This window comes from Hypanus sabinus, chromosome 13 (genome assembly GCF_030144855.1).
Source record: "Hypanus sabinus isolate sHypSab1 chromosome 13, sHypSab1.hap1, whole genome shotgun sequence".
Taxonomy (NCBI): domain Eukaryota; kingdom Metazoa; phylum Chordata; class Chondrichthyes; order Myliobatiformes; family Dasyatidae; genus Hypanus; species Hypanus sabinus.
Window position 1 is genome coordinate 101,526,502 of NC_082718.1, and position 13,849 is coordinate 101,540,350.

Genomic DNA, 13,849 nt, shown 5'->3' on the forward strand with positions numbered 1-13,849 from the left:
CATGCAGAGGAGGTAGTTGATACGGTAGATGTTCTTCCTGCAACAGAGCTCCATAAGCTAGTCCTTCTGCTTTCAACATCAGACACACTGTCACTTGGTTTTACATTATCTTGTATGTCATCTGTTGTATCTGGAGTCATAAAATGCATTGGAACTTGAGAAACATTGTCTGTTGTAAGGTGAGGAATGTTTTCATTTATTGCAGCAACATCAGATTGAACATGGCCATCAATGCAAAAAGCTTGAGCTACCCATTGTTTCATATCCTCTTTGAATGCACTACTGTCTTTATTAATCAATGCTCATGAACCATTCACTTTGTTTTTCAAGTTCATCCTTGGGCAGCTTAGTGGCAGCTTCACAAAATTGACTAAGTTCTCAAACTGAGATTACATTTATGAGCCATTTTCTTTATTTTTCATAAGATCTTTAATTAATGGTATTAAACCTTTAATTTTGTGCATATTTATTTTACATTCCCTTTGAAGACTTTTGCTACACTCCACTTCAGAGCCAATAACATCAGTCCCATCCTTTGATCCACTCATGTTCACAAAACGCTCTGATAGAATTCCACTCAATCAACATACGCAACAAACTATTCGTGCATCAACCAAACCAAACAGTGTTCTCTTCAAATATCAGCAACCTGGACAATATTTTAGCAAACACGAACTTTATAAACCACACAAGAAGCCAGGCCTTGCAGCATTCCAATAAAACAGAACAACAAAACATCAGGGAAACACCACACAATCAAGCTACAGTCCCCAATGGACAGGCAACACTGACCACTCAAACTGTGTTCAATCCATAAATACACAACATGAACCAACACAAAGCCAAAGGGAAGCTTGTTTTTCAGCTGCTCACATTGCCAACGTGCCTACTCAGTGTTGTGATGGTAGTTATCTCAAATAACCGCCTGGAATTCCTTTACACTCCTTTGTGTTGGAATTCTTTTTCCACCAACAAGTCCAAGCAATTCTCTTTGTCCAGAACGTGAAACACCCTGTGAAGTAGTCTGTGCTGATGGCTTTGCCATAAACTGGTGTTTGTTTGGTATACAAAACTGTTCATTGACAAAATGTAGCAACTACTTGAAAATGAACTAAAAATCACTGAGAGGCTAAGTGAGGGAGTATTGCACTGTATGATATGCTTACAACTAAATAAATTCCAAGTCAAAAAAGTATGTTTGATCTTTTATGAAAGACCAACAATAAAATCATTTAGCTCTTCTGTAACGCATGTAAAACAAAACTAGTGTAATTGGATCAAATTCAAACAAAGATAAGCAGGTAATGTAAAAAATGTATTTATTTTAATGCTGCATGCTGTCCGCTAACTGCCGCCCAACCTACATGACAAATTACCTCAATTCAGAGTGAGGGTGCAGAATACAAATAGAATACAGACAATAAATAGATACGCGACTCCTAAAGGGGGTATTTGTAGACAAAAGGCACATCACCTAGAAATATAAAATTTTTCTTTACTAAATTTGAACCCAGATTTGAAAGTGGCTGATGCCTGCTCTCAAGCTGTACTGGGCTTAACCACAATTTGAGCAGCTTCTCAGTTTGTTTCATGTTGCTCTATGTTAGCAATTTTAAAGTGCAAGCCAAATGGTCAATGGGCTGATTTTATTAATGGAATATAGGGCACGTGTGACTATGGGAAATGACAATTGTAGTAGTGTGCCCAAAGGCACAGAAGTTGAGGAAGGGGTGGAGGAATTGAGGCAACTGAGAGGCCAGGGATCCATCAAGCATTCCACTGTAGCCTTCAACTGAGCACATACTCTGCTTTGATTATGTGGCATAGGACCTCTCTGGTCACTAGATGTATCTGGAAAAACATTCCTAGTACCCAAATGACAGAGCTGTTCCTCATCTGGGCAGATGTATTGCAAAAATATGCTCCTAGCAATTCCCCACCTCTACCACTTTAAACAAGCAGACAATAGACGTTTTATTTAAGAGCTAGATAAATCTTGCACAAAGAGACCTCCTGCACCATAAAATCAAATTGGCGGGTGGGATCAAAAGCAACACAGAATATACAAAAGCACCCTTATTGTGCTGCTGGCACAGGTATTTGAGGGACAGGGCACAAAACAATTTTCTATTTCTCACTGAAACAAATCTGTTTCTCCCAATTCTCCACCTAGCCCTGGTCCCATCCGTGACTCAACCCAAGGAAAAAGAAATCTTGATCTCTTAGCCACTGATTAAGGAATGGAATTTATCAATGCACAATAAAAATGATTTTAAAAGGAACAAGATTTGTACATATATTTAAATAAATCCTGTACAATTGTTGTCCTCAACTTTTACTAAACACGATTGATAGTTTAGACTTTTATTCTAATATTCACACCCAATATTACCTTTCAAAATGTTTACTGATTTACAAAATATCACTGATCCGCTTATTTCTCTATCAATTAAAAGCTCCATGGTGCAAACACAGTATACTAGATCATAAAATTAGTTATGATACGCAGGCAATATTGTCTAGCATATTTCATTGTTCCTGTGGAATTGAATCATCTGGATGATTTCTTGGTAACTCCAGCTGTCATCATCATCATTTTGTGCCATGTCATAGGAGGTAGGTGATCATAGTCCCATGACCATGATTGTTCTTAGCAAATTTTTCTACAAGGGGTTTACCATTGTCTTCTTTTCTGCAGTGTCTTTACAAGACAGGTGACCCCAGCCATTATCAATACTCTTTAGAGATGGTCTGCCTTGCACCAGTGGTCACATAACCAGCACTTAAGATTAGTGCCAGCTTGATCACACGACAATCCACCACCTGCTCCCATGGCTTCACTTGACCCTAACCCCGGGGGGGGGGGAGAGGGGCAGCTGCTACACCTTGCCCAAGGGTTACCTGCAGGCTAGCAGAGGGAAGAAGCACTTTACACCTCCTTTGGTAGGGATGTATCCCCACCTTGCCGCCTTAGGTAGCTACAGTATATTTTCTATAATTCAGACCAACAGCTCAGGTGTAGGATTAGAAATAAAGTCTTTTCAAGTTTTGAATTAATTTCATTAGTGTATAATAAATATACTCACTAGATAAAAAATACAGTGTGCTTATAAATAACTAAAACCAAAGAAAGTCAGAATCAGAATCAGGTTTATTATCACCAAGTGTTGTGAAAGTTGTTAACTTAGCAGCAGTTCAATGCAATGCATGATAATATAGGCAAAAAAGTAAAAGTATTTATGTATATTAAATAGATTAAAATTGTGCAAAAATAGTAGCATATGTATATTAAAAAAAAGTGAGGTAGTATTCATGGGTTCAATGTCCATTTAGGAATCATACGGCAGAGGCAAAAAAGCTGTTCTTGAATTGCTGAATGTCTTCAGGCTTCTGCACCTCCTTCTTGATGGTAACAATGAGAAGAGGGCATGCCCTGGGTGATGGGGTTCCTTAATAATGTACGTTGCCTTTCTGAGGCACCACTCCTTGAAGATATCTTGGATATGATGGGGGCTAGTACCCAAGATGGAGCTGACCAATTTTTACAACTTTCTGTAGCTTCTTTTGGTCCTGTGCAGTAGTACCCCCGTACCAGACAGTGATGCAGCCGGTTAAAATACTTTCCATTGTTCAGCCTTTAACAGAAATTAGGCCAAGTGTAGGAAACTAAATTTTGACTGAAAGTTATAACAATTGACAAAATCTGAAAAAGATAGATCACTGAAAACCCAAATCTAGATTTAAGGATAATCCTACTCAGAAGTAAATGTCCACATGGGAAGAAACTCATAAATTTTAGTATTGTAAGCCATCAGCAAAACCAACTTGTTATCTTCTACAATTTGTATTTTAAAATCTGGAAACCAAGCATCTTAAAATAGCAAATAGTTTAAGCTGTATTTCCATATGAAAGAAATCATAACTATGTAGTAATCAACAACTATACCATTGAAGAGGGTTAACAATCTACAAGCACTTTTATCTCTACAGATCATGTACTTTATAAAGCATTTTATCTTTTATGAATTTTATGAATATATCTATTCATGCTGTGCCAAAAAAAAATCAGATTACTTGATGCAGACACTACTGTTATAAAGGCTCACTGAAATTTATAATAAAAATGGCAATTAATCTCATGTTGATCAAGACAAAAGTATTGATTAGAATAAGTACAGTAGTTTAGCAGTTTCATTTAGATCTTTGGTTATTAGCACACCAAACTGAAAACCTATCATAAACATTGAGAATTTGAATTCAAATTTATTAAAAATGTGGAAACTGATGAAAATAATAAATTATTAAATCCTCAAAAATAACATATGTCACTGCTATCCTTGCCACCCTTATTTCGCAAGACTATTCCAACCAGAAGAAGCCATTGAAACGAAATAGATAGACAATTAATGCCACCAATAGCCATATCCTGAATGTATTACAAGGGTGAACTAAGAAAGTTCCCTGCAATGCTTGAATTGTCACAGCAATTTTAAAAAACTGCCCAGCTGAAAGGCTGGATGAGACTCTAATATATTATGCAAAAGGTGTACATGGTGCACTTCGTAGATACTAAAATGAAAAGACAATTCTGGCAATCTGACTTGAATGCTACCAACTGAGCCAACTGTATTTGTACCATACAACTAGGTAGCACCATGAAATGCAATTTTGAAGTAATTAGTCTTTCTGAGAAACTAACTTACTACATCTTATTAATTTCACTTACCTTCCTGCAAACTGATGAAAGTTAGTTGATTTTTGTTGCAGCTGGTGGCCCCCATTTACCAAATATTGGCTTTACAACACCTCGCTTTTACGAAAGACCTACATTAGTTACCTGTGTTCGCTTTTATGAAAAAAGGCAGTGAGCAGCCCAAGCAGCCAAGCTCCTCCCCCAGAACTGCATTCAGCATCAAGCCGCCATAGCTTAAACATATGTCTGTGAGCATCTGTACTTTATCTCAATTTATTTTGTCCATCCGTTAACAAGATGTGTTCTAAAGTATCGGAAAAGCCTAAGAGAGCTCGTAAGGGTGTTACGCTTAGCTTAAAACTGGACGTAATTAAGTGTTTCAATCGTGGTCAACGAATTAAGGACATTGTCTGCGCATTGAACTTGCCTGTGTCCACCATTTGCACTATTTACATGCAGAGCGAAAGAATCTTGAAAGCTGCCAATGTTATTTGCTCATGTTTGATGTTACTATTGGTTCTGCTCGAAGCAAAGTGGTCTCTTTTAGTCCGCTGGGAACTTTTCAGCAGCTTCATAGTTTAACATTAACTGGAGAGAGTGCTTCAGCTGATAATGAAGGTGCCGAAAAGTTCCCAGCAGAACTAAAGAAAATAATTACAGAAGGTGGTTATTCATATAAGCAAGTGTTTTACTATGATGAAACTGCAATTTATTGGAAAAAATTACTGAGAACCCAAACGTCTTGACGACTCAGCCTAACACACCAACATCAGTGTGCTCAGTCTTCCTGATTCCGGTAAGTGAGACTATACTGTACATACATTATTTCTACTTTATATAGGCTGTGTATTTTAATGTGATATTTGGTATGATTTGGCAGCTTCATAGCTTAAAGGTTACTGGAGAGTGCTTCCGCCACACTAGTAGTGTCATGTAGTGAGATTTTTGCTACACTAGACAGTGCTGCAATGATTGCAGTAAAGTATTTCTACTTTAGATAGGCTGTGTATTTATCATATCATTCCTGCTTTTACTATATGTTACTGTTATTTTGGGTTTTATGTGTTATTTGGCATGATTTTGGTAGGTTATTTTTTGGGTCTGGGAACGCTCTCAAATTTTTCCCATATTAATAAATGGTAATTGCTTATTCACTTTACAACATTCCAGCTTACAAACCGTTTCATAGGAATGCTCTACCTTCGGATAGCGGAGGAAACCTGTATTGGATTTCTCTGAATGTAAAATAAAATGGAAGGGACATTATAAAACTGTCGTATTTTCCTCATTCTTGTTCTTTACTAAGGTAGTACAGAGAATGACACTGGGAATAGTACCAATCTAGTTTAATAACAACTTGCCAGAAAGATGAGTCTATGAGGTATTCAAAAATTGTGAACAGATCCTTGGTAAGCATATACGTTCAATATTTATAATATAATTTTTATTTAAAGTTATACAATTATAAACACGCAACAAAGCTAATAGTTTGATCATGAGATTCAATCTTCTTACCTCTATGTACAAAAGTATGAACCTCAGTCAGAATATCATGCAGGGCTAAACCTTTTAACGTCTTTAATTCCATGATATCTGAAGAAAAAGTCAAGGCATTTAAATAAAATAAATGTCCCACTGATTCACCCACTAATTAAAAAAATCAAGCAGCCTGGCAAACTTGGCCATTACAGGTGATGAAACTTGCTAATGATGTTTGTATCCTTGCATATTATGTGAAGTACATTGTACAGGAGTAGCTTATACAGTGCACTGGGGAACATGTTCATGCCTTGAATTTGAAAGACTAACTATTTATATGGGAATATAAGCATGCTAAAAGCTGAAATCACCGACTGTAACTAATTTTTAAAAAAATATTTCCCTTTTTAATTTGCACTTGACTGCATCTGTACAGGTTTCAAAGTATATTAACTGGGCAGAAATTCTATCTGTCTGCCAGTTATTTTCAATAGTCATTAAAAAGACAATGATATGCAATAAATTAAAAAGATGACATAATAGTATGGCAATACAAATCTTCAGAAAGGCCACAGCTGGTGCAGTGTATTGAGTTTTGCACTTTTCAATAGGAAGGACAGAAATCAAAATAATTGAAATTCTACTGGGTTAGAGAAAATACAAATATAACACTGGACAAGACTGGATAAGGCATGCAAGAAGGGCAAGGTTGCAATAAATTTGGGGAATTTCAAAATGCAGGTAGATTTTCAAAATCAGGTTGGTGTTGGATCCCAAGAGGGAATTTGTAGAATGCCTATGAAATGTGGATTTTTGGAGCAGCTAATAGTTGAATCCTTCCGTTACTGTTCTGTCACTAACAGAAGACCAGAAATGCGAGGGTGTCAGGGGGCAGAAATGAGTGTAATTGCTATTACTAAGGAGAAGGTGCTTGGGAAGCAGTAAAGTCTGAAGGTCAGGTAAGTCACCTGGACCAGATGGACTGTAGCCCAGGGTTCTAAAAGAGGTAGCTGAAGAGGATATGGAGGCATTATCTTTTAAGAATCAGCAGATTCTGGAATGGCGCCTGAGGATTAAAAAATTGCAAATGTCACTCCACTCATTAAGATGGGAGGGAGGCTGAAGAAAATAAATTATAGGTCAGTTAGCCTAACTTCAGTGGTTGGAAAGATGTTGGAGTCTATTATTAAGGATGAGGCTTGAGAGGCACAAGATAAAACAGGATAGAGTCAGCATGGTTTTTGAAAGGCACTATCTTGCCTGACAAATGTGCTGAAATTCTTTGAGGGAAATACAGGCAGGATAGACAAAGGAGAGTCGGTGGATGTCGTTTATTGGATCTTCAGAAGGACTTTGACAAGGTGCTGCACGAGGTTGCTTAAGATGATTTGTATGAAGGAATTGATGTCTTTGTTGCTAAGTTTATGGACGATTTGAAGATAGGAAGAGGGGCGGGTAGTATTGAGAAAACGGTATCTGCAAAAGTACTTAGATTGGGGGAATGGGAAAAGAAGTGATAGATGGAATATAGTGTAGGGAATTGTATGGTCATGCATTTTGGCAGAAGGAATAAAGCTGTGGACTATTTTCTAAATGAGGAGAAAATTAATGATGAACTTTCAGATTGTGTCACTCGTAAGCAAGGCAAATACAATGTTAGCATTCAAGAGGAGTAGAATACAAAAGTCAGGATGTAATGCTGAGGCTTTGTAAGGAATTGGTCAGGCTGCACTTGGAGTATTGTAAACAGTTTTGGGCCCCTCATCTCAGAAAAGAAAGGAGGAGCATTTGATGGCTCTTGGCCTGTACTCGCTGGAGTTCAGAAGTATGGGAGGGGGGATGTCATTGAAACCTATCAAATATTGAAAGGCCTAGACAGAGTGAATGTGGTGAATCGGAAATGGGGGAAGTCTAGGATGAGAGGGCACAGCCTCAGAATTGAGGGACATCCATTTAGAACAGAGATGAGGAAAAATTTCTTTAGCCAGAAAGTGATGAATCGGTGCAATTCACTTCCACAGATGGCTGTGCAGGTCAAGTCACTGGGTGCATTTAAGGTGGTTGATAGGTTCTTGATAAATCAGGGCTTCAAATGTTACAGGGAGAAGGCAGAAGAAAGGGGTTGAGGCATAATAAATCATCCATGATAGAATGGCACAGCACTCGAACGGCCAAATGGCCTAACTCTGCTCCTACATCTTATGGTCTTAAGACTGCAGGCTGCTTCTATCTGAGAAGAACTTTAGTGATGATTTGACAGTTGCTTAAATTGGTACAAGACACATTGATTGTCAGTTTCTCATGATTCAGAAGCTTATAGACACAAACTAAAAAGTGGTAAGTTCCCCTTATCTCACTTCCATATTCCAAAGGATTTTCCTTACTATTTCCACCATTTTCAATATAACACTGCAGCTAAACATTATCCTTTTCCTCCCTTTCCATTCTCCAGAGATCATCTCCTCTGCAAACCACCTGTCCACCTTATAGTCACTGACCAGGAGTTGTAACATCCAAAAAGCAATATTCCAAGCACTTCATACAGGTAAACCACCATTACTTTTTAACTCCTTTGAACTTAGTATCCTGTAAACACAGGTTATGATATGGTTTCCTCTATATTTGGTCACCCAAATGTATGTGAGCCAATTACTTTACTTTTAATTCTCCATCTCCCCTCCACTCTACCCAAGTTTGACCATTTAGACTATGCTGCTGATTGAGCAATTCACAAGCTTGTTTTAGCATTCGACAATTTCAGATAATGAGTGCTTGCAATTTTTTGTATAGTAGGATCTGCAACTCACATCTATACCTTGTCCCATTATTACACACTTCTGCCTTGCTCCATTTATTTTCTTGTTCAATCTTCATTGTCTATAGCACACTTTGCAAGTTTTCCTTCTCACTTTCATTTCTCACTTCTGCACTTGCTTAAAATCAAGTTAATTCTCTTACACTTTCTGAAAAGACATTGTAATGAAAAGTCCCTAGTCCTGAAGAAGAGCCTCAGCCTGAAACATCAACTGTTTAATCATTTCCATAGATGGTTCCTGACTTGAATTCCTCTGGCATTTTGCGTGTTGCTTTGTAATGAAAAGACATTGACTTCAAATGTTAAGTCTTCCTCTTGTTCAACAGCAAAGGCTGCCTGGTCTATTCAGCACTTCCATTTTGTTCTATTAGCAACTGGTTGGGTTGAAGGAACTATTTATTTCCTTGCAATTCTGTTTGTTATTTTAAAACAATTGAAATGCTCTGTTAACAGTATGTAATGTCTTCTGGCTTCAATTAAAAGGATACTCTTATATGCAGAGGTGAAGTCTTTGTTGAGCATCCAATCAAGGATGTTTGCGATATCTGATTTTAGTGGATGACCTGTGCAGGTGTACACTGTATCCTCCGTCACTTTGTCATATGCCATGTTTGTGCTCTAATAATTGATAATACAACTGCATTAGTTTCAGTGCGATAATAACCAACAATTGTAATCCTGTACAATATAAAAATAACTCACTTGTAAAATATTCAAAGATCGTCGCATGTCACCATTGGAAAGAGTCAAAATAGCTTTCATTCCATCTGGAGTTATGTCGACTCTGTAATGACATATATACAACTTATTTTCCTTAATTTATCAGTTACTGTAGATCAAAAATTTGTAGGAGCTGTTTTATTCTTGTAGATCCTTGCAAGATATTGCTGATTAATATTCATGTGACATCCTGGACTTGGCCTGTCTGAAGTTAAAAAGACAAGACAAAATTTGCTCAGCGGAAATGTTATAAATGCTTTAAGCCTGAAACACAAAAGAAAAATGTTGGAACTGCTCAGAAGGTCCGTGAAGGAAAACAACACAGAATTGACGTTTTTAAAAGATGAGTTTTCATCGGAACTGATGCCAGAATGAAATTCGATGTGATAAGCATATATCTGAAATATAATACATTGTAGTTTACTGCAAAAATGTAATTTAGAACAAGTGCAGGTCATTTTTGATTAATAAAGGGTGAAGAACCAAATTTATCTAGTTGTGTCTACTTGTTGAATGCCTTTATAATTGGAATTCATTGTAGCAAATGAAAGGCAGAAACACAAGACAGCTAATAATATTGGAAATTTAGATTCAAGCTGGTTAGTATATCCGTTGAACTACAGAAAACAGTGGTGATAATGGACAAGTGCCTAAACCAGAAGGTGTGACCTGTGGAATCTTTCACTAGGCAGCAACTATTGCTCTTAATAAAAAGGATTTTGATGATTGGAGAGAGAGCTGAATATCCATGTTTACTGCCAACACTAAGCTAGATATTACAATTACAGCAGATGGAAGTTTCACATTATAAGCAGTTTGTGTGAACAGTCAAAACAATGGCACATGCATCTGAAATGTGAGATTACCCACTCTGGCTCTACAGAATTCAGAACAGAGTATTCTGTAAATGATGAATCTAGCTGGAGCAGTGAAGATTCAAATGTACCAAGAGATCTATGCTCTAGATTACTAAAACTTAGGGACCTTAATAAAATTAAGATACATTAATTCAAAAGGTAATGGAAACGCTGGCCTTTTCTATCCCCTTGTAGCCAGTTATCAAAAGTACAAAGCCTTATAAAACAACACCAGTAATATTATGAAATTTTGGCTTGGCACTATCCCTTTCAGAAAGAAACTTAAACAAAGTGCAGTGTAGATTTATACCAGAATGAAACTTGTCACAGAAAGGTTAAATTATAAGAGAAATGACATGTACTTGGGTTTTAAAAGCTCAAGAGGCATATTGATTAAGAAATTTAATAATGTATTATGGGAAAACTAATAAGAATTTTTGCCAGTTTTGCCAGCCTAAGGGGGGGTTGGGGGGGGGAAACAATATCTCTAGAGTAAGATCTTTCAGAAGCAAGATTAAGGAACTCTTCTGAGCACGGAAGTTAATAGAAAAATGGCAATTATTGTCATCTCAACTTAAATCCAAAATGGAATAGAATTTTGATAACCTAAAGATATGTGGTGATGTGGAGTACATATTGGAATTTAACCACACATCAGCCATCCATTTAACAAATGCTGAACAGACAAGTAAATCTAACCTCAGTGGGGGAAAAGCTCACTCACAAGATCACCTCAAGAATCACTCAGTGGTCAATACTAAGCACCCAGCATGAATTGATAAAAGAAAATTTATCCAAATACTGCCAACGTAAGTGGTCATTCAAAAAGGCATTTTATGAAGAACATCTCTGTGGGCCTACTTACGAAATAGAAGTACATGATATTACAGAGAAGTTACACTTTAGTGCAAAATTTGCTGAAGGACAGGAGCAGGGATTAGCAGAGAAAAGATAAACAGAATATGCTGGAAACAATTGGCAGACAAAACAGCAAATGAAAGTCAATGTTTTAGGCCTGAGACCCTTGGTCAGAACTACTTTTGAAGGAGGACTTTGCATCTTAAAAGTCAATACTGTTGCTCTTTTTGTAGATACAGTCAAGTACTCCCAGTATTTCCTGATTTTAGACAATGAGACAAAGGAACAGAATTAGGCAAATTCGGCCCAACAAGTCTGCTCTGCCACTCCATCATGACTGATTTATTATTCCTCTCAACTTCATTCGCCTGTCTTTTGCCTGTAACCTTTGACACCTTGACTAATCGAGAATCTATCAACCTCTGCTTTAAATATACTCAATGACTTTGTTTACGAGGCCATCCATGGCAATGGATTCCACAGATTCACTACCTTCAGCCAAAAAAAAATCTTATCTCTGTTTTAAAAGGACATCTTTCAATTCTGAGGTTGTTGCCTTTGGTTCTAGATTCCAGCACTGTAAGAAACATCTTCTCCACATCTACTCTATCTAGGCCTTTCAATATTCAATAGGTTTCAATAAGACTCCCCATCATTCTTCTAAATTCCAGTGAGTACAGGCCCAGAGCCATCAAATGGTCCTCATATATTAACCCTTTCATTCCAGCAATCATTCTCATGAACCTTCTCTCTCCAACACCAACATACCTTTGCTCAAAACTACTCACAATACTCTAGCTGCATTCTGACCAACATCTAATAAAGCCTCAGCATTAGATCCTTCCTCTTATATTCTAATTGTCTTGAAATGAATGCTAATATTGCACAAGGTCTCCCAAGTCCTTTTGCACCTGTTTTTTGAACATTTTCTCCCCTTTTAGAAAATAGTATATGCCTTAATTCTTTCTAAACTGCATGACCACATACTTCATTACTTTTTGCCTCCTGCCTGATAGCCAATCTTCTATTCATGTTAGTACCTTTCCTATAATAACATGGGCTCTTTCCTTGTTAAGCAGCTTGATGTGCAACACCTTGGCCTTCTGAAAATCCAAGTGAACAACTTCTACTGACTCTCCTTCATCTATCTTGTCTGTTATTTCCTCAAAGAATTCTAACAGATATGTCAGGCAAGATTTCTCCTTAAGGAAACCATGCAGCTTTTGACCTTCTTGATCAAGTGCCTCCAAGTACCCTGAAACCTCATCCTTAAAAATGGGCATTTATCTTGCCAGCCACTGAAGACAGGCTAATTGGCTTACAATTTCCCTTCCTTTGCCTACCTCCCTTCTTAAATAGTACACTGACATTTGCAATTTTCCAGTCCTCTAGAACCATTCCGGAATCTAGTGATTCTAGAAAGATCATTGCTAATATCTTCAGAATCTTTTCAACAGCCTCTTTCAGAACCCTGGGGTGCATTCCCTCTGTTCTAGGTGACTTATCTACCATCAGACCTTTTAGTTTTCCAAGCACCTTCTGATCAGTAATACTTACTTCTGCCCTCTAACACTTTCGAATTTCTGGCAAACTGTTGGATTTTCCACAGTGAAGACTAATGCAAAATACTTATTAATGTAATGTCCTGGTTCAAATGTTTACTGTTACGCTGTATGTATTTCATTTAGCAGTTCTGTAAAAGCAGTCTGTTCTGCTTTCAGCTTCTTTGAGTTATTGCTAAAGATAAGAGATGAGGAGAAATATGTGCCACCCTATTAGGATGGTCGAATTAAGGAGAGGTTTCTCTGGTGAGGGACACTAAGGTTGGTCTTGGGCTTGTGTTCAGTGCGAGATGGAGAGAGACTATGCTGGGGAGAAATGGTCATAGCATACAATCCAGTGGGAGACCCGTTTCTTCGAGATGGATTGTGAGAGACATTCGGAAGGTGATGTGTACTTTCATGTTGACCGACGGCCCAGCGTGTGAGTGACAGAGAAATTCAAGAATAGTTCCAACTTGTGCACATTTGACTGTTTAATTAGAATAGGCCTTTTTCTTTTTGTTATTCTTTACTAACCATTTAGTTAAGATTTATAAATACAATCACTTTAATCGTATGCAGTGTGCTGTTTGTTATTTTGTGGCACTAATATGTAACTGGGTAGCAAATTACACAGCATCCACACAAATCGGGGTTTGGGGTGGAATAAGCCGTCGACAAGTTTGGTGGGACTTCAGAGTGTCTTCCCTAGACTTACGCAGCCAAGGAAACCAAGGTGTTTCATTAAGTTTGTCTATCATTTCTTTGTCTTCCATTACTACCTCTCCAGAATCATTTTTCAGTAGTCCGATAACCACTCTCCCCTCTCTTTTATTCTTTATATATCTGAAAAAACTTTTGGTATCCTCTTTTATATTACTGGCTT

The 13,849-nt window shown here is 37.5% G+C and overlaps 1 protein-coding gene across 1 annotated transcript in view; it reads right to left on the reverse strand.

Annotated features, from left to right (window-relative positions):
* Positions 1–13,849, reverse strand: part of rfc5 (replication factor C (activator 1) 5) — a 93,585-nt gene that overhangs the window by 18,001 nt on the left and 61,735 nt on the right. The window contains exons 7-9 of the mRNA XM_059988305.1: positions 9,690–9,771; positions 9,476–9,605; positions 6,209–6,286 (exon numbers count right to left, since the gene is read on the reverse strand). Of these exons, the coding sequence (XP_059844288.1) occupies positions 6,209–6,286; positions 9,476–9,605; positions 9,690–9,771 (290 nt within the window). The remainder of the gene's footprint in view (positions 1–6,208; positions 6,287–9,475; positions 9,606–9,689; positions 9,772–13,849) is intronic.